The 22,076-nt window shown below is 44.1% G+C and overlaps 1 protein-coding gene across 1 annotated transcript in view; it reads right to left on the bottom strand.

The window, feature by feature from the left end:
- The window catches only part of SMCHD1 (structural maintenance of chromosomes flexible hinge domain containing 1), a 1,156,633-nt gene that overhangs the window by 293,294 nt on the left and 841,263 nt on the right, over positions 1-22,076 (bottom strand). The window contains 2 exon segments of the mRNA XM_029591083.1: positions 10,685-10,804; positions 11,069-11,198. Of these exon segments, the coding sequence (XP_029446943.1) occupies positions 10,685-10,804; positions 11,069-11,198 (250 nt within the window).

A 22,076-nucleotide genomic window follows, 5' to 3' on the forward strand; every position in this document is an offset into this window, starting at 1 on the left:
TCCCATTCCTTCTTTCAGTTTATTTGCCAACTACTCTTAACACTCATTGGTAACATTTATTTCAAAATATACTTACTATAATAGTAATTATCAGTCTATTAATCTTGAATTTTTAAGAAATCACTAATCAGTATGAGTTACCCTCACATTCTGTCATAATTGAACTGCTATTTCTATACTGATATTCCTGATCCCCCAGTACCCTACACCTCCTTGGAAGTATTGTTGAGTATTATCGTGTATTAACCTAATGTATTAGTTACATTATTATTGTTTACAAACTTGTTTCGCCTTAACTTAATTTTGATTGTAAAGCTTGTTGCTAAATTAATGTTCTCTGTAAACCGAAGTGATGTTTGCTAACAAACTGCGGTATATAAAAATCCTTAAATAAATAAATAGAAAGAAGATCAAACAATGCTAGCATGAATAAATGGAGAAGGGAGGAAGATAGTTAAAACCAAAAGAACATCTTTCAGAAAATGGAAAGCGGATTCAAATGAGGAAAAAAGGGGGAAACAATAGCATTGGGGAAGTTAGATGTAAAACATTAATAAGGCAGGCCAAGAGCAAATTTGAAAAGAATAATGCCACAGAAGCAAAATCTAATAAAAGAAGTTTCAAGTACATGTGAAGCAAGAAGCCTGTGAGGGAGTCTGTTGGACAGCTAGATGACCAAAGAGTAAAATGGTCACTCACACTATGAAGTGATAGTAGAAAAACTAAATTAGTTCTTTGCTTTGATCTTTATGAAGAAGGATGTTGGGAAGATTTACTGCATGCATTCTATGATGGCTATAATTTAGAGGAACTGAAGCAAATCACAGCGGAAATGGATGTAGTAATAGAGCAAACTGACAACTAAAGAGTAATAAATCATGAGGACTGGACGGATATTTATCCCAGGGTTCTAAAAGAACTCAAATATGAAATTGCTGATCTGCTATTATTAAAAACAGCCAGAATACCTGAAAACTGGTCAGTTTTTAAAAGGGGCTTCAAGGGTGATCAAGGAAAGCAAATGTTGCTTACCTGTAACAGGTGTTCTCACAGGACAGCAGATGTTAGTCCTCACATACGGGTGACATCACAGGATGAAGCCCAATCACGGAACACTTGTCAAAGTTTCCAGAACTTTGACTAGCCCCTACTGGGTATGCCCAGCATGGCACTAACCCTGCAGCCAGCAGGGGTCCCCCTTCAGTCTTATTTAAAAGCTACAGGCAGTGCCGAAAAATAAAATAATAAAACATTACGAACCCAACAGCGTAGGGCGGCGGGCGGGTTTCGTGAGGACTAACATCCTGCTGTCCTGTGAGAACACCTGTTATAGGTAAACAACATTTGCTTTCTCACAGGACAAGCAGGATGGGAGTCCTCACATATGGGTGAGTACCGAGATGAGGATGTCCGAGCATGCACCAAATGTACCTAAAGGTGTGCAACAAGCACAACAACTGGGGTGGAATTTGGTAGAGGGCATGCTGAACCCCACCGGGCAGGCAGAAGGGTGTTGGTACGTCACGTTGTAAACAGGTTACGAAGGATAGACTGGCCGAAGATGGAATCTTGTCTTCCGGCTTTGTCCAAGCAATAGTGGGCTGCAAAGGTATGGAGAGAACTCCAGGTGGCAGCCCTGTAGATGTCAGGAAGCGGCACTGATCGGAGGTGTGCTACTGAAGTTGCCATGGCCCTCACGGAGTGTGCTTTAACACGGTCTTGAAATGGAATACCCGCTTGCTGATAGCAAAAGGCTATGCAGTCCGCCAACCAGGAAGAGAGAGTCTGCTTACCCACAGGCTGTCCTAATTTGTTAGGATGGAAAGAGACAAACAATTGAGTGCTTTCCCTGTGGGCAGCTGTACGGTCTAGGTAGAAGGCTAGAGCCCGTTTACAGTCAAGGGTATGCAGAGCCTGCTCTCCTGGATTGAAATGGGGCCTGGGAAAAAAGGTAGGTAGTATGATGGATTGATTTAGATGAAAATCCGAAACTACCTTGGGTAAGAATTTAGGGTGAGTGCAGAGTACTGCCCGGTCCTGCAGAAGTTTAGTGTAAGGCAGATAGGTAACTAGGGCGTGTAATTCACTAACTCTGGAGCTGAAGTGATTGCTAAAGTAGCATTTTATGTTAAGACCTTTTTTTAACATTTTATGTTAAGACCTTTTTTTATGTTAAAGATAGCATTTTATGTTAAGACCTTTCTGTTTATCGTTTACTGTGTTTAAACTGTTATATGTAAAGCAGGTTGCTAATTTGTTTCACTGTAAACCGAGGTGATGTATTGCTATACGTACCTCGGTATAAAAGAATCCATAAATTAATAAATAAATAAAAAGAAAAAGAAAATCACTTTCCATGTGAGATATCGAAGTTCACAAGAGTGAAGAGGCTCGAATGGTTGTTTCATGAGCCGACTCAAAACCAGGTTAAGGTCCCAAGAAGGGGCCGGAGGACATAGTGGAGGCTTGAGGTGAAGCAAGCCCTTCAAAAAACATGTTACAAAGGGTTGTACTGATATAGGAACATCCCCGACATCTTTATGGAAGGCGGCTACCGCACTGACATGCATTCTGATGGAAGAAGTCTTTAGACCTGACTCTGATAAATGCCAGAGATAGTCCAAAAACCTCGTAATTGGAAAGAAAAAGGGGTCAAGGGACTGAGAACAGCACCATGAAGTGAACCTTTCCATTTGTAAGAGTAAGCTTTTCTCGTGGAAGGCTTCCGTAAAGCAATCAAGACATGGGAAACTGGTTCAGAAAGGTTAAGTGGCTGAAGGATTAACCTTTCAACATCCATGCCATCAGGGACCTGTTATTAGTTTTCATATGTTTTATGTAAAGCTAGTTGCTGCATTATGTTATACTGTAAACCGAGGTGATGGTCCAAACATGCTGCAATATAAAAAAAACCACAAATAAATAAAGAAAGAAAGAAAGAAAGAAAGAAGATTGGGATGGCGAAGGCACCCGTCGTTTTGAGTGATCAGAAGCAGGTCCTTTCCTAAGGGAATGCACCTGCGAATGGAGAGATCCTGCAGTATTGGAAACCACACTTGGTGTGACTAGTGAGGTGCTATCAGGATCATGGTTCCCTTGTCCTGACGTAACTTCATGAGAGTCTTCGAGAGAAGAGGAAGTGGAGGGAATGCATAAAGTAGACCGGTTTCCCACGAGAGGGCGAATGTGTCTCTGGGCTGAGAGTGTTTGCTGCAAATGAGTGTGCAGAAGTTCTCTACTTTGTGGTTTTGAGGAGACGCAAAGAGGTCTATCTGAGGATATCCCCATTGTTGGAAGATGGAGTTCGCTACTGAGGGGTTGAGAGACCACTCGTGCGGTTGAAAGATGTGCCAACCATTGTCCACTCCCAGCAACCAGGTGGCCCTGAGGTACATCGAACAGGAGAGAGCTTCTGCCCATATCTGTGCAGCTTCCCGATACAGAAGGAAGGAGCCCGTGCCTCCCTGTTTGTTGATGTACCACATGGCCACCTAGCTGTCCATCTGGATCAGGATAACTTGATTTGAGAGATGATCCTGAAATGCCCTGAGAGCATATCTGATTGCTCGAAGCTCCAGGAAATTTATTTGGTGTTTGGCTTCCTCTGGAGAACAAGATCCTTGTGTCTGCAGATTGGCCACATGGGCTCCCGAGCCGAGGTTGGAAGCATTGGTGGTGAGAGTTATTTGAGGGTCTGGAGCCTTAAAGGGCAAGCCTTGGAGGAGATTGTTCTGATGTCTCCACCAGGCAAGAGACTGACTGAGTGAGGCAGTTACGTGGACCATGGTCAACAGGGACTGAACACTTTGAGTCCATTGTGATCGTAGAGTCCTCTGCATGACTCTCATGGCCAATCTTGCCATTGGTGTGACTTGCACTGAGGACGCCATGTGTCCCAGGAGGATAAGAAAGTGACGTGCAGTCACGGATTGTTGAGACTGCAGCTGGTGTGCAAGAGACACGAGAGTGAGCGCTTGCTGTTGAGGTAGAAAAGCCCTTGCCTGCAAGGTGTCCAAGTCTTCCCCAATGAATGACAAGGTTTGAGATGGGACTAAAGAGGATTTGTCGGTTGACGAGAAATCCTAGTGAAATTAGAGTGTGGAAGGTTAGATTGAGGGACGACAGACCAGCTTGCTGAGTGGGAGCCCAGACTAACCAATCGTTTAGATAGGGGTAGACGTGAACACCCTGAGTTCTTAGGAAAGCTGCAACCACTACGAGGCATTTCGTGAAGACTTGCGGCACAGAGGCTAGGCCGAATGGAAGGACTCGATATTGATCGTGCTTTGGACTTACTAGAAACCTTAGGTATTTGCGATGAGATGAGTTATCGCAATATGAGTGCATGCGTCCTGGAAGTCTAGAGAGCAGAGCCAGTCTCCTCTGGAAGAAGCGAGCCTAAGGTTACCATCTTGAATTTCTCCCGCTGGAGGTACTTGTTGAGGGCCCGTAGGTCCAGAATAGGATGAATGCCTCCCTATTTTTTTGGGGATCAGGAAGTACTGGGAATAGAACCCTAGGCCGTGCTGAGAGTAGGGTATGGGTTCTATTGTCTTGGATTGGAGAAGGAGGGAGGCCTCCTGATCCAGAAGGATGGAGTGATCGGATGTTCTCCATATCAGCAGAGGTGGGGAGTCCGGTGGCACGGAGAGAAAGTTCAGATGGTAACCCTAGGCAACTATCGCCAGTACCCATTGGTCTGAGGTAATTGAGTGCCATATGTTGTTGAAATGGCATAGTCGGCCTCCCAATGGTATGTGAGGCAATGATGGTTGGCTGCTGCTCTCTAGGTGGAAGTCAAAAACCTGAAGCAGGACCTGGTTGAGGAGCTGCTTGCGGCTTTTGTTTCCGTGTCTGACGAGACTGGGCTTTTTGAAAAGATCTCATGGCATGGGATTCTGGTTGGTGGCGGATAGGACTTCTTCAGCCGGAAGAAGGACTTTTTAGAGTCCTTTCAGAAGGGCTGTTTTGAAGAGTAGTCAGAAGGCATCAGAGAGAGCTGTCAGAGTCTCATGATGGTCCTTAAGTTCCGCCACTGTGTGTTGCATTTGTTCTCCAATTAGGTTATCTCCTACACAGGGTAGGTCAGATAACCGGTCTTGTACCTCAGGGCGAAGGTCGGAAGACTTGAGCCAGGCCCATCTCCTTGTCGAAATAGCTGCTGCAGATACTCTGGTAGCAGTATCAAAGATATCATAGGATGACCTGATCTCATGCTTGCCTGCTTCAAAACCCTTATTTACTAGGGCTTGAAGCTGATCTTGGAATTGTTGAGGCAGGGTATCTGTCAAATCTTGTATCTGCTTAAAAATGACCTTATTATATTGGGTCATATAGAGCTGATAAGCTGCAATCCGGGAGATGAGCATTGAGCCTTGGAATACTCGACGGCCAATGGCATCTAGAAACTTCTGTTCCTTATCAGGGGGAAAAGAAGTGTGAGGCTTTGATCTTTTTGCTCTTTTTTGTGCAGATTCAACAACTACAGATTGGTGATCCAAATGAGTTTTCAGAAAGCCTGGAGCTGACTGCACCAAATAGATTGTGTCAGCTTTTCTATGCACTGGAGCAATGGAGCCAGGATGTTCCCAGTTCTTATTAAGGAGATCCAGAAGAACCTGGTGGATAGGGATTGAGGTTATTTCCTTGGGAGCAACCAAGAATTGGAGCAACTCCATCATCTGGTGTCTGTCATCCTGTTCAGTCTGTAATTGGAAGGGAACCAATTCAGACATTTCCTTCACAAAATTTATAAAGGAGAGGTACTCTGGAGGAGAACGCTTCCTACTTTCAGTGGGTGAAGGTGGTGAAGGTAAATCATCGGTGTCTGGGGAGGAGTCATCAGTCCAGGTATCATAGGGATCAGCACCTGTGCCTCTAGGAACTAGAGGGGGATGGGGTGGTTGGATACGGAAGGTCCTGGTCTAGGCTCCGAAGGAATCAGAGGAATTATCGGAGGCACCGATAAAGGCATCGAAGGCACCGGCGCAGGCATCGAGGGCATCGATGGATGGCTCGGTGGCGCTGACTGACATATCGGCACCGATGGTTGTATCGGTGGTGAGGGACGTATCGGCATCGATGGCTGAGGCAGAACTTCCGATGGAGGGATGTCGAACAGTGTTTCTCCTCCCGATGACAATGTAAGCAGGGAGGGCACTGGAGCCATCAAAGACCTGGGGTCCATCGGTGGAAGCAGCAATGAGCACTTCCATCCTGGACAGCAGCGGTGCCAACACTGCCGGAATGGGGTCTGTGGATGGTTCCGCAATCGGTACCGGTGTCGGAGGAACCTGGAGTAGTTGTATCGCCTTGTCGATGGACTCCTGAACCATCCGGTCCAGTTCTTCTCGGAGACCTGGAGCAAGCAGACCCGGCTCTGGAACAGAAGAAGGAGGCAGAGCCATAGCCGGAGGGACCACTGTTAAAGGCGGAGTCGCGGCTCCCGATCCCCGGTCGGGTGAGGGTTGCCTCGGTGACCCGGTCGCTGAAAAGGTCGGTGCCTTTTCTGGACGGGGTTTCTTCGACGGCGGCTCGGACGATGGTGAGGTCGATGATTTCGCTCCCTCGATGGTCCGAGACTTACGGTGTCGATGGCAATGTTTGTCTCTACGATCCCCTCAGTCCTGAGGGGGAGTAGAGGGTGTCGAAGGCCGAGAAGTCATCTATGCAGGATGGTCACCGGTCGGTGGTCGATGCTGGCATGAAGTCGATGGTGCCGGTTCAGACGACGTCGATGCAATGGACGGAGTCGGGATTTGAGCACGGAAGAGAAGTTCCATCTTCTCCATTCTGGCCTTGCGACCTTTTGGTGTCATCAGGGCACATTTGGTGCAGGTCAAGACATCGTGCTTGAGTCCTAGACAAATAACACAGACTTTATGGGGTCTGTGATGGACATGGTGCGATTACAGACTGGGCACCGACGGAACCCCGACGTCATGGAGAAAATTGAGCCGCGGTACGGTCGACGGCCAATAGGCTGCGAGGGCCAAACTCGACGGTAATCAACGGAAAATGGGTAAAAACTTACCGGAGTACCGCGGTCTGAAAAAAGTTAAAGGAGGGACCCCTGTGGGGCAAATTAACTTTTAGCAATTCCGTGAGGAAAATTCCTGTCAGGAATCTCTGCAGAGCTACTTTAACCGCGAGGCTACTGCTGCGCGGAAAAAAAGAAGACTGAAGGGGGACCCCTGCTGGCTGCAGGGTTAGTGCCAAGCTGGGCATACCCAGTAGGGGCCAGTCAAAGTTCTGGAAACTTTGACAAAAGTGTTCAGTGATTGGGCTCCTCACATATGGGTAGTCCTCACCCATATGTGAGGACTACCATCCTGCTTGTCCTGTGAGAAACTTTAGATCAGTGAATCTGATGTTAGTGCTGTGCAAAATGATAAAAGCCATTGTTAAAAACAAGTTTTCTGGCCATAACGACAGAGAAAATCTAATGGGGAAAAGCCAAAATGAAGTTTATCTGGATTTAAGGCATCTGACAAAGTTCCACAGAAGAGACTCCTCAGGAAATTTAAAAGTCATGGGGTAGGAGGCAATGTCCTATTGTGGCTTGGCAGATGTTTAAAAAAGAGGAAAACTTAAGACTAAATGGCTAGTTTTCCCAGTGGAGAAAGGTAAATAGTGGAGTGCTCCAGGGATCTGTATGGTAACCAGTGTTTAACTTATTCATTAACGATCTGAAAAAGGAAACAATACGTAAAATCAAATTTTTAAAATGACAAAAATATTCAAAGAGTTAAAATAAAGCAGACTGTGAAGAACTGCAGAAAAACCTTGCAAAACTGGGGAAATGGGCATCTAACTAGCAGATGAAATTAAATGTAGACTGTTACAATAAGGAAAAATAATCCCAACTGTAGGATACACAATGCTGTGCTCTGTATTAAGAAATGCCACCCAGGAAAAAGATCTTGGACTCATAATGACATGCTGAAATCCTCAGCTCAGTGTATATAAACAGTCAAAATAGAAAATAGAATGTTAGGAATGATTTGGAAAGGAATGGAAAATAAAATGTAGAATATCAATCAATCCATGGTGCAATTGCACATTAAATATTGCATACCGTTCTGGTCACTCTATCTCAAAATAATATAGTGGAACTAGAATGTACAGCAGTTGTGTAATAAAAAAGATAAAGGGGGATGGAATTACTCCTTATGAAGAAAGGCTAAACAAGTTAGGGCTCTTCAGCTTGCAAAATTGACAGAGGGAATATGACAAAAGTTCATAAAATCAGGAGTGAGGTGGAATGGGCAAATAAAGAACAGTTAATTACTCTTTTATATAATAACTAAAACAAGGGGACACTCCATGAAACTAACAAGCAACAGATTTAAAACATCTCATAGAAAAGTACTTTTTCACTCAACGCACAATCAAGATATGGGACTTGTTGTCATGGTGACCAGTATAACAGGATTAAAAGAGATTTAGACAAGTTTCTGGAGGATAAGTCCAAAATAATTATTAGCCAGGTAAACTTGAAAATATAAGATTTGCCATACCTAGTCAGACCAAAGGTCCATCAAGCTGAGTATCCTGTTTCCAATAGTGGCCAATCCAGGTCACAAGTACCTAGCAGGATCCCAAAAAGTAAACAGATTCTATGCTGCTTATACCAGCGATAAGCAGTGGATTTCCCCAAGTCCACCTTAATAATGGTTTATGGACTTTTCCTCTAGGAACTTGTCCAAATCTTTTTTAAACCCAGCTACACTAACAGCTTTCACCAGTTTCTCTGGAAACAAATTCAAGAGCTTAATTATGTGATGATAAAAAATAAATATTTTCTTCTATTTGTTTTCAATGTACTACTTAGTAACTTGGGAAAACAATCACTTTTCTCTAGGAGTGAGCAACAAGAAATTGCAAGGCATATCTTATGCTCAAAGAGCTAATCAGAAGCTATGCAACAAATGAGTATAACATTCTGATAAATTTTCCTATCAACAAGGTTAAGAGTATGAGAGTCCTTTCCTAAGACACAGATGAGTGTATCTTCAACCTCGTGGACTTCTTCACAGAAGATTCTACTACAACTGATTAGTAAGGCAACTGCAACTTCTCAAATCTTGCAGCCTTTTGGACATGATACATGGCATTTGCCTTCTTGTTAACAAGAGGTACGGGGGTGGGTCTCTCACATTCTCATCTGTACTTCTCTGAGGGCCTTATGGATGGGCCCTGCCATGGCAAGCTTAGAATAAATCAAGAATCTCCACAATGTTCTAGGAAACTTGCTTTTGGTGCAACCTTCTCTAACTGAAATAGAACAGTCTCTGACATTTTCACATGATCTGAGGAGATGTCTTCAGGTGGAGGCTTCCTTCTTTCCTGTGAAGGAGAGGAATCTGAGGGGAAACAGACAGACTCCAATTCACAATAGTATCCTGACTCATACACAAAACCCAAAGAACCCTCAGACTCTGATCCAGACATATGGACCAATTAAGTAGTGTGCATGTGCACCTAATTATGCACCATGGTCCTAGAAAGGCCTTCAGCAAGATGGTGGGACCTAAATTCCAATGCACCTTCGCACAATGGGAAAGCTTCCTCTCCTGATTCACTGGAGATTGACAGTGATGCAGTCTGCATCAACACAATTATCCTGCAAGCACTGATGTCAGTGCAATACCATCAGGTGCAATGAGTCTCCAGAATTGATTGAACCTCTGTCTGCATTGCTATAGATACAGATAATGTACAAGTACTAGCCAAACAAAGATCCAGTCATCTCATGTGTCCTCCTGTTCAACTGCCCCTGGAAGACTGCTAATGCCAGTTGCATGAGTAACAAAAAGAGAAGTGATACACTCTTGCATCACTAGAAGAGTATCGGTGGCCATGGCATGGACCTCTGGGGATTTTCACAATTCCACAAACAGTTGCTCACTCTCTCTGCAGGGAACCTTAGAAGGATGTATGGCTGACACCTAACTGCTCTCAAAGCTGTGCATTGATACTTCTTGGCCTTCACTTGACACTGGTATCCCCCCCCACTCGTGTTGATACTAATGAAGGAAAATCCATCACTTTCATCAACCTTTACTTCAATGGCCTCTATTGGTGATTGACACTGAAGAATTCTCAATTCATTGCCAGCATCCAATGCAGTTTCTTGGTCCTTTGATGCTGATACAGGTGGATCAGACTAAATAAGGAGCAAAAAACCTTTCCATCTGCTCTCTGTGTTGTTTTCAGATTCTTGGAGGACATATTTTGGCAGTTGCCATACTTCAGGATGTCATGTTTGAAACCCAGGCACAAAACACAAAAATCATGCAGATCACTGACTTAGATTACTCTGCTGTAACTAGTACATTTCTTAAAGCTGCTGGCCTTATCAAATATCAAACACAGAAGTATAATCAAAGCAATGGCAAAAAAATTAACTAACAGACACCATCTGATACACCGATAAAGAAAAATTTTGAAACATGGAAGGTTTGTGGTATCATTAGTGCCTTATTTTTTACAACTTAAAAAAATATTGTGCCAATTTTTTGGAGCAAAGCAAATGATTTCATTATTATATTATGAGGTACTTTACCTCTTCCTATTTTATATATTCTTACTTATTGATAAGAAATTATATGTTTTTCAAAATTAACACAATTAGATCAGTTTAAAGCCAGTATAAGAAGTATTACTTGCATAAAATACTTACATTTTATTTCATTAACTAGCTGATTTGTAGTATCAAACAAACTTCTATACACAATTATTGATTGAGAGAGTTGATCCTTCTCTCTGGTTAGTGCTGCCATCTTCTGCTGTTTTTCAAAATCTAAAATATAATGCAGACATACATTTCTCTTTAAATCACAAACAGAATTATGTCCATTGTGAAACAGTAAGGAAGCCAGTAAAGAAGCTAATTTTATAATTTTCAAGATAATTTTGTGGTACAAGTATATTGCAAAAGTTCTAATTCATATTGCTAACCTTCCAGTGATATACAGCTAAGTTAAAACAACAAATTGGTTTTATTAAATTAAATCTAGACAAAGTTTTAACTATTACAATGCATTCAATTTCTAATGGCACTCACCATTGTAAAACAAAAATTGCAAAATGTATGGTTTCAAAGGCTCTTCAGTCTTGTATGTTAGAATGGGCTCAAATTCAATCACATACTCGGTACTATCCTTTCCTGGGCTGTTTTCTGCCAGCACTAGGTTCTGTAGGCAATAATATTTATATTTACATTTTATCCACCATTGCTTGTACTATAAAGAATAGAATTCATGTTTCTACTCGTCTTTTAATTGACATATTAATACTGAACTTTGAGAAGTTTAAAAGGCTGCAGGCAATACAAAATCATACATCATCCTTATCTAGCCAGCAGGTTCAGACAAAAAGTTGCAATGAATGAAACAAGAATTTCCACCAAGATCATAAAGAAAGTACTGAACAGTGGAATATAAAAAAAAAAACAATAAATAAAATCAAATTGAGCCTACTTTTCTTGAATATCTGTCTGTGGTCTGGCACATATACATGGATCTGACAAAACTAACCTCTGTTACAATTCTCATATACCCTTCCACCCCTCCAACACCAAGAAGAAAGATTTTTAGGGATATAGATCCACAAAAGTAGGCTAAAAAAAAAAAAAGCATGATTGAGATAAAACTTGAGAAACTAATAAAATGTTCTAAGACACAGTAAAACAAGTAAACAAAAGTCAGCAAATTTAAAATTCGCAATTAGAACATTAAATCACCAATAGAAACTGTAAATATGTTTTTCAGTCAGCTCATGTAAAAAAACAAACTTACCTGTTTCTCTAACTTTTGAGTATGAACATCCTGGCTGTAACATACTGCAGGTAGTTTCCAAAAAGATACACAAAATGGCATTTTTCACTTCCCATACAGAAATCAATTTAGCAAACATTTTTTACTTGTGAAAATTATCAGTAGGAGACAGCACAATAAAGGAATTATGAATCTTAAAATAGTACAGCCTCAGAATAAATTAAAAAAAATGAATATGAAGAACAAAAAGTTGCTTACCTATAATAGGTGTTCCTCTTTAGACAGCAGGACAAATCAACCACACAAGCGGGTGACATCATTCGATGGCACAGATATGAAAAAGCTCTCTTAGAACTCAGAAAAACTGAAGTTTTCAGAAGCATGTGCTGCTGCAAGAATTTCTTCAGTCTTTATAGCAAGCTTACCTTTAACTCTACAGGGGTGGAGGATGGGATCGTGTAGCTAAATTGGTTCTGCTACACCTGTTACAGGGAAGCAACCTTGCTTTTTCCTTGGAAGAGGAGAGTAATCAGCCACATAAGTGGGGACTCCCAAGCTTGTAAGTATTTGTTTTTAAATCAGCAATGGAACATGCAACTAATAATTTGATAGAGGCAGGTGGGAGAGATGAAAAAATTAGTTAAATAAGCTTTTGAGAACTGCTTGACCAAAACTATCTTGATGTAAAGCATTTCTAGACAGTAACGAGCAGTGACAGTTTAGATAAAAGACCAGGTTTGCAGCTTTGAAGATTTCTTCTATGGAAGCTGAGCGAAGGTGGGCTAGGGATGCTACTGTAATCCTGACAGGTTTTTTTATTTTTTTACTTTGAAGCTGATGTCCTGATTGATTATAACAATAAGAAATGCAATCAGAGATCCATGTAGAAAGAGTTTGTTTTGACACCAAAAACCCTTATTTGATGGATATGAATAACTGGGAATATTTTTTTCTCTAAGATTATTTTCTCCAAACAAAGTAAAGTTTTTCTGTAGTCTAAGCTAAGGTATGAAGAACCTGTATGCCTTTATTAGTGTGTGAGCTCTGAAAAAAAATGCTGGCAATACAATGGATTGATTCAAATAAAACAGAGATCACATTTGGTAGGAATTTAGGATGAGTTTTCAAAACTATACTCCTGAAAATATGGACATGTGACTAACACTTGTAAATCGCTTACTTTGCAGGCAGAAGTACAGTTACCATAAACAAAATGTTCCAAGAAAGAAATTTTAGTTTTGCTATGGCTAGAGGCTCAAAGGGTGATTTCATGAACTGAATGAGAACTACATTTAGGATTGCTAACTGGAAGACAGAGAAAATGAGGCCTTTCAAGAATTAAATTAATGTCGGTTGCTGACAAATAGAAATTCCTCTTGAATCCTGGTGGCATGCTTCTAGATCACTAAGGTAGGACTTCTCAAACTGTGAGTTGGGACCCCAACTGTGGGTCACAAAAGCTCAAGCAGCATGATTCAGAAGCTTGTAACAGCAGCAATAGTAGTGGAACTCAGCATGAGGCATGTGAGCCACTATGCATTTACAGGCCCTGTGGTGGCCCCAACCTCGCATGGCAACATCTGAATCTCCAGGCCAATGAAGGATGACATGGAAATGTGAGTTAGTTTCCTGAAAGAATTTAATGGTGTTTCCATTTGGCAGGAATCCCAGTGTTGAGTTGGAACCTCAACATCCTCCTGGGGATGAGGGTTTGGTGCATATTGTCAGGGGTTCCTGGTGCGCCCTGCCCTGGCCCATTAGCTGGACAGATAGTGGTTTGACAAAGAATATTACCTTCTCAGAATTATTAGCCATTTTAGTCTCCATCGTTATATGCGGTTCTAAGACGCAGGACAAGAAAGTAGTGTTTTGGTACGACAATCTAGTTGTCATACTAGTCATCAACAAATAGTCGGTTTGCTACCCGCGGGTGGCGGGGTTATTGAGGGAGGTCTTCTTGTAGTGATTGCTAAATATAACTATGAGGGGAAGGCATGTACCTGGTGTCAGCAATGGTATCACAGACATACTCTCGCAAGATAAATGGGATTTGTTTTGACTGCAGTTCCCAGAGGCAGACGAAGATGGAGTCCCAGTCCCGAAGCAGCTTTGGGAGATTGGAGTACGACAGAGTGTGAATTACTGAAGGGATCAGTGGCCCTTGCTACATGGTCCGCATAATGTAGGGGATATGAAGAATGCAAAGTTTTTTGAGGGAGCTGGGCTGGACCGGAGGAGTGGTCCCAAGCAGGCATATTGTCAAGTTTGTTTCCTGTGTCAGGGACACAGGGTTATCAAGAGGAGCAGGGCTGAGGCATCCTTCCAGTAACTTTATGGATAAAAAGAAATGCTGGTGGGATGGGCAAGGAAAGTGGAGACACTCAATGATACAAGAATTCCTGTAACCCACGAATTGTTAGTTCGCCTTAGGCATGCTTTGCTGGATGAGAGTGTAGATTTGAAACTGGTTTGTTTTGGGCAACCTTTTCTTTAGCCTTCTTTGGGGCCTTGTAGGTGAGTGAGCTGGTGGTTGCATCCAAAATGGATGCAGGCTTCAACGGTATCCTCATGAAAAATGTGCAGGTTGTATAGCTCACATTCTAATGCATAGGTCCAAAACAGATGGGGGTGGAAAGGGGGCGAAGGTGTGCCTGAGGCAGGCTGAATCACAATTGTCATGGCCTCTTCTTGACCTGAATGAGTATTTGGTTGTTAGGCCGGTGGGGGGGGGGGGGGGGGGAGGGGGGTGGATTTGTTAGTTCACGCAGACAGAGTACCTCTAAACTCTATTTCAATTCTTTGCAGTTTTTCGAAGGGTTCTGGCATAACTGGGCTTGGACCCAACTGAATATGGTACACATTCATATAAAATTGGAGCGGCTACCAGTGAGCGCAGGTAGGCCTCAATACCAGCATCATTCAAAGAATAGGACGATGGAAATCTTCTGCTGTCATTTTATACGTCAGACTTAAATTGTGTAATGCAAGTATTGATCACTAATCCGAAGGATGGTCTGGATTATGGGACACGCCTTCCCATCCATTGGGTAGCTAAGCAGGCATGGGAAAGGCCTGGAGGCGCACATTTGGGTTTTGCTCCATACAGTGTCCATGTTTTGTGGATGGGAAGGCATGGCATGTTTTTGGGGCAGCTTTACCAAATTTACATCACCGTATTTGTGCAGTTGATTGCCATAATTAAGGAGGATACATCCAAATGGTTGCATTGGCTCGTTCAGCACAGTGGCTATGGTCTGACATAATACCCCACATTAAATGGCAGGACCAGACGTTATGGGGCAGGGGTTGGAAGAAGGTGAATAGGCAAATGGGGGTGTGGATGCAGAAGTTGGGGTCACCAAGTTAGGCACGAGTGGGCAGATGTGGTATGGTGAGGGTTTTTACAGACCTGACCAGGTGCATTTATCAGACATTGGGCAGGACCTCTTCAATAATGTCCTTCAGGAAGCATTGGATGTAGTTTTGGGGTAGCAAGTATATTCAGGCTGCAACTAATTAGCATGGGGGGGTGGGGGGTGGGGGGGAGACAAGTGACACACTGTCTCAGGCTTACGGCAGGGGTACCCGAGGCAGCAGACACCTCGGGTACGGGTACGGTGCTATGGATTTGGGCAAACGTCCTTCAGCACTTTACTAGCATTTGCAGTTGGGCATAACCAGGATGGATGGTGAGACCCACTTGAATACACGGCAGGGAAGGGTGGGGAGGGGGGGTGTCGGTGGGCGGAGGCTGTCTTGCTTTGCCAAGGTAGAGAGTGGTCTTGAGGCCCATTTTCATTATGGTTAAACATGAGTGGCTTAGGTACCAGGCATTCTATGTCATTATCGAAGCTGTGGCCTGTTTTGCAAATTCAGTTTTCTACTGGTATTCAGTGTAGGCATTAATTGCTTGGTGGGGGAGTGTGGTTATTTGAGCTGCCAGTGTTAATAGGAGGTCCCGCAAAACCTGCACGGAACACCTCTTTTAACATGGCTTGTGGCACAATTGATTCCCCTCCCCTGCCAGCAAGAGCTTCATATGTATCATCGGGCTCCGCCCCTTACCGATTACATTGTTGGCAGGGGGTGCACAGTCAACATGGTGACGAGCGAGGGGAATCTTGCGTGAACTGGTTGACATGAAAGGGGGATTTAAATCAAACAGCAGCATCCACCATATTTTTGGGCCAGCTGCATTTCCACCCACCCGCCCTATTCTAGCAACTGAATGTACGCAGCAGGTAGTTGCACAGGGTTATGCCCTGTTATGAGCGGAAAGGCATAGTTAGTGGTGCAAGTTAGTTAATGGTTAATCTCTGTATTCTGGATACATGCTAATGTTGCAATTGGTGGGAGGGAGCGGGTGTACCTGAGTCAGCAGGCACCTTGGGTGGGGGTGCCTGCTCAGTTGAGCAGGCGTCCCTAGGCACACGCGCGGCTCCTGGTAATTAAAGGGCCAACGGTGGGAGCCCTTCACAGTGCTCCTCCCACTGTTGTCATCAGGGCTTCCTTTTTAAGCCAGCCTGAACCTGATTCTGATGCCTTAGCAACAGGTCTCCACTCCTTCGACTAGCTGGTTGCGTCCTGCGTTCCTGGTTCCTGACTCCTGCATTCCTCTTCTGGTCCTGTCCTGGTGTTCCTGCTCCCTTGTCTTCAGCTCTCTTCTCCCAGGACTGATTCACTGGTCTGGACCTTGACTTGTCTTGACTCATCATCTTCTTGGACTGATGTCTGGCTGACCTTGGACCTCCTACTTTGCTTGTCCTGCCACCTGCCCTGATCACGGTTTGTCTTCACGTTAGCTGCTCTGCTGCCTGCCCCGACTTCAGCCTGTTTGGACCTCCTCTTAGCCTGCTCCTTTCTTCAGATACCACACTTTCCAGAGGCTTGCACCCAAGTCCAACTGGAGCCGGCACCCAAGGGCTCAACCTGTGGGGAATGAGGGCTGGTAGTGATAAAGTTCCCGATAGACCTCTGCACCTGCCAACTTCCACCTGTTGAAAGCGGGGACCTACAGGGCTCTGCTCTGTAGGTGGCGGCAACTTCACTTCAGCTCAAGGGTCCACCATCGTAAGTTTGCTGAAGCCATGGACCCGGCGGATTGTCCCGGCCTCTAGGCCATACAAGGTCTGGCTCACAAGATCCAGCAGCACAGCAGATTTTGGAAGTTCTGGCTGGCTTTATTGAATGCCTCAGTGCCCGCCTTGATGCCTCCATGGCCATGACTAACACTTCGACTTCTGTGACACCAGCGCCCATGAAAGTCCACCAACTATACAATTCCTGCTACCGCTTAGGTATGCGGAAGACCCCAGGCAGTGCCCCAGGTTCTTAAACCAGTGCTCTATGCATTTTACTCTGCAGCCAGCACAGTTTTCCAGCGATATCATCAAGACCATTTTTATTCTCTCCCTTCTTGGCAGGAAGGCCTTGGCTTCTCCCCTTTGGGAGCGAGGGGACACACTACTCCAGGGTCTGCAGCAGTTCGTCAAAGCCTTTAAGCAGATATTCGATGAACCTGGCTGCTTGGCTACCGTAGGATTCGATCTGCACCTCTGATAGGGTACCCGACCTCTAGTGGACTACATCACTGAATTTCATACTCTAACCACCGAATTAAACTGGCAAGAAGAAAGCCTGTGGAGCATTTCGTTGGAAGGACTACCCTCTTAGATAAAAGACAAGTTGGCAGCAAGGGAGCTTCCTGAGTCATTAGACGCTCTCATAGACCTAGCCGGAAGGAGAGACCACCATCTCCAGCAGTGGGCTAGAGAGTTGCAAGCCCCACGCAGGCATGTAGTGCTTGTCCCGTCATTCTCTTGTCCTCTCACTCCAACATCAGCAATAGGCCTCACAACTGCACAACCTGAGGAGTCCATGCAGTTGGTGCAGAGTCGACTCACACCAGAAGAGAAACACCATCATCGCACCCTGGGTCTATGTTTCTATTGTGTTGGGAAGAGGCACCTTCTTCTGCAATGTCCAATAAGTAGGGAAACAGATGAACCTAGGAACCAGTGGGGAGATGACCCTAGGCTTTACTACCTCTGCTCCCCAGTTTATACTCCCAGTGGCTATCACTGTGGGCAAGCATGAGTTCTCCACCCTCATGCTGTTAGATTCTGGTGCTGGTGGGAATTTTATCATGAGAGCCCTGATGGACAACTTGAAGCTACCAATGATTCCCAGGGACATAAGAACATAAGAACATAAGAAATTGCCATGCTGGGTCAGACCAAGGGTCCATCAAGCCCAGCATCCTGTTTCCAACAGAGGCCAAACCAGGCCACAAGAACCTGGCAATTACCCAAACACCTAGAAGATCCCATGCTACTGATGCAATTAATAGCAGTGACTATTCCCTAAGTAAACTTGATTAATAGCAGTTAATGGACTTCTCTTCCAAGAACTTATCCAAACCTTTTTTGAACCCAGCTACACTAACTGCACTAACCACATCCTCTGGCAACAAATTCCAGAGATTTATTGTGCGTTGAGTGAAAAAGAATTTTCTCCGATTAGTCTTAAATGTGCTACTTGCTAACTTCATGGAATGCCCCCTAGTCCTTCTATTATTCGAAAGTGTAAATAACCGAGTCACATCTACTCGTTCAAGACCTCTCATGATCTTAAAGACCTCTATGATATCCCCCTCAGCCGTCTCTTCTCCAAGCTGAACAGCCCTAACCTCTTCAGCCTTTCCTCATAGGGGAGCTGTTCCATCCCCTTTATCATTTTGGTTGCCCTTCTCTGTACCTTCTCCATTGCAACTATATCTTTTTTGAGATACGGCGACCAGAATTGTACACAGTATTCAAGGTGTGGTCTCACCATGGAGCGATATAGAGGCATTATGACATTTTCCGTTTTATTAACCATTCCCTTCCTAATAATTCCTAACATTTTATTTGCTTTTTTGACTGCTGCAGCACACTGAGCTGACGATTTCAATGTATTATCTACTATGACGCCTAGATCTCTTTCTTGGGTGGTAGCTCCTAATATGGAACCTAACATCGTGTAACTACAGCTAGGGTTATTTTTCCCTATATGCAACACCCCCTTAGTTATCTTGTCTATTTCTAGGGAACCCCTCCCAGGTTGGATCACTATGACAACTGCTCCACTGCATCTCTGTACCGGCGTCCTGCATGTGGACATCACCTTTCACATCAAAGAGAAGGCAGTACATCCCATTGTACTAGGACTGCCCTGGTTGCAATGCCATTCCCCCAACTTCGACTGGGGGACTCTACAGTTGATCAGTTGGAGCCCTCGCTGTCATGTCTCCTCCAAGTCAGACCCCCAACATCCATTCCTCTTGCTAAGACCTCTCTGGAGCTGCCATCGCAGTACGCTGGTTATGCAGATGTCTTTTCCAAGAAAAAGGCAGAGACACTACCGGAACATCGTCCCTTCGACTGCGCCATCAACCTAATCCCAGGCACTACACCACTGCGGAGAAGGGTATATCCCTTATCCCTCCCAGAGACTAAAGTCATGACCCACTATATTCAAGAAAACATTTAAAGAGGATTTATTTGACCCTCCACTTCCCCGGCAAGAGCAGGTTTTTCCTTTGTCACCAAGAATGATGGCACACTTCAGTCTTGTAATGATCGCTATCCCTTGCCTCTCATTTCAGAACTACTTCTCCTTCTGAAGGGAGCCAAAATATTTACAAAGTTGGACTTCCGGGGAGCATACAACCTTATCCGGATCAAACCAGGCAACTGTTGCATTCGTGCCTCTTCTCGCCCCTCGCTCCACCCTCTCTACCTGGGATGCGACTCCCTTCAGCTCCGACGGACAGTGCAGCCGCAGCTTCTCTCCGCCTCTTGGTCCTGGTTCCCCCGGGCTGGCCTGACGCTACGGATCCGCCATGTTCCCGATGACGTAAGGGCGCGCGCGCGTGCTCCAGACTTTGTACCAGCAAAGGCGCAAACCTCGGGGGCGTCCCCCCGTAGTGACATCATCCACTTGTACTTTAAAAGGTCTTTGTTTGCTAACCTCTAACGAGTTAGCAAGGAACTCCAACAGGACTTGCTTCGGCAGTCCATGCTACTTGCAACAACGACTCGAGTCAGCCGGGGAACCTGTCCCCACTGCTTGGCCTTTTCAAACTTACCAGGAGTACCCGCTCCACGGGGGCTCCGCTCTCTCTTCTTGATTTCAGATTGCCAGAACACTCGGAAGACTCCTCATTGCCTGGAGGCGATCGCGGACATGAACACAGTGAGTTCTATTACATAGGAATCGGTACTCGCTCCTTGAGGGCCTACATTCCTATTTGCTCTGAAGACGCCCTTCCGTCCAAGACGTTATCGTAGGTATAGAGATCAAGAGTTACATTGGCAAGATTACAGAGAGGAACCGGTACTCGCTCCACGAGGGCCCGTGTTCCTAGAATCTTATACAGCAATTGTGAGTTCTTATTACAGACTGTTTGTGGGAACCAGTGCTCGCCTACGGCTCTTGTTCCTGTATGTACTGAAGACTCTCTGTAGCATAGAGACCATTGCAGTCATCGACTATTGTGAGTGTACCATCTTGTATCCAGTATACCCTTTCTACTCACTACTTCTAGTCTCTCTCTACAGCTCAGCGACCCAGAGATTATATTCCAGTATCAGAAGGACTTCAGCCTTGCCGGACACAATGACTCACTACTGCCACCCCTGGTGGTCCAGCTTCCTCTGGCAGGCATAACTTATGAGATTAAAGGATTTTTTTTTTCGAGCTGGGGAGTGGGACAAGTAGTGGAAGGTGGGGGGGGGGGGGAACGGGGAAAGCCAGCTGGTCTCCCCGAGGGCTCGATGCACGCAAGGTGCACCCCCTTGCATGCGCCGATCCTGATTTTATAACATGCGCGCATGTTATAAAATCGGGTGTACATTTGTGCGCGACGGGAGCACACACAAATGTACACCATGTGCGTACCTTTTAAAATCTGCCCCAAACAGTGGGCCTGATTTTAAAAAGAATTTACATGCTTAAAATTAGGTTTTACACGTGTAAATGCATTTTACTTGTGTAAGGAGCTTTTGAAAATTGCTACAATATATGCCATTGAATTGTCCATAGGATAGTCACATGTAAGTGCACTTTATGTGCGTAAATGGCTTTTTAATATTGCTCTGATAGTATATCACATGTATACATGCAACTCCTTTTAAAATTACCTACTATGTGTGCACAACTGCAAGTAAAACAGTTGTCTCTGCTAAGCGCACTTTACTGCAGCAGTCCTTTTAATAGGAAGTTGAAGATTAAATAGGTCTTTAATGAATTTAGCTACTACGGGATGATGGGAACTTGGTTGATCGCCAAAATGATGGTAATATGCAGCTATAGCATTTAGTGTACTCTTTAAAGAACTAAGATTTCAATCCTGAATTTGATATATTGAGAAGATATTGAAACAAAAATGAAGAAGAGCGGTTTAATGGATCTGCTCTTTGGCAAGTACACCAAATGAAAATCCTCCTACATCTAAAGTTGTATGAGCATCTAATAGGTAGTTTTCTTGCTGCCAAGATTATTTCTTTTATTTCAAAACGGAAAGGCATCAAATGTACTAATTGGCTTTCAATATCCACGTGGTTTCCAATATCCATGCGGTCAGTGTTAGAAACTGAAGGTTGGGGTGAAGAAGCAATCTATTGCTTTGTGATAGCAAGGTTGGAAATATTTCTAGATATACTGGTGGAGCAATGGACAACCATTGCAAGCATGGGAACCAAAACAGATATGTCCAGAAAGGTGCATAGTGTATCATTTATTATTTATTTTGACTTGTATTCCACACATTTCCAAGAGTTCAAGGCGGATAATGTGAAACATTCATAAAATCATAAAACAATAACCAAATCATCCTTCCTTTGACCTTTTTAAAAATTAATATAGTCTTTGAGAGAAAAGAAACATATATAGAAGGTGTGAGCTCCATGAAATGACAAAGACATCTGTTGTCAGAGCATCTGAAGCCAGTCTCTGAGCCATACAGCAAAAGCTTGTGGTTTGCTGGAGATGTTCCCCAGTGCTGGAACTCTACTGAATGGCTCAAAGTGTTTGTTAGGGAGATGTACAGCATTCAAAGTACACCCCTTACAATTGCCAAATTCCATATCTCACATGTTTCTTTTGCAGATTACAGATCCCATGCCTCCTTGCTTGTTTATGTAGTACACGGCTACTTGATTTTCTGTCTGCATCTGAACTACTGTTCTATTTAGCCATTACTTGAAGATAAGGGGAGCTTTGAATATGAACCTCGGCACTAAAAGTTTTGTGTAA

Source organism: Rhinatrema bivittatum, chromosome 2 (assembly GCF_901001135.1).
Source record: "Rhinatrema bivittatum chromosome 2, aRhiBiv1.1, whole genome shotgun sequence".
NCBI classification, from domain to species: domain Eukaryota; kingdom Metazoa; phylum Chordata; class Amphibia; order Gymnophiona; family Rhinatrematidae; genus Rhinatrema; species Rhinatrema bivittatum.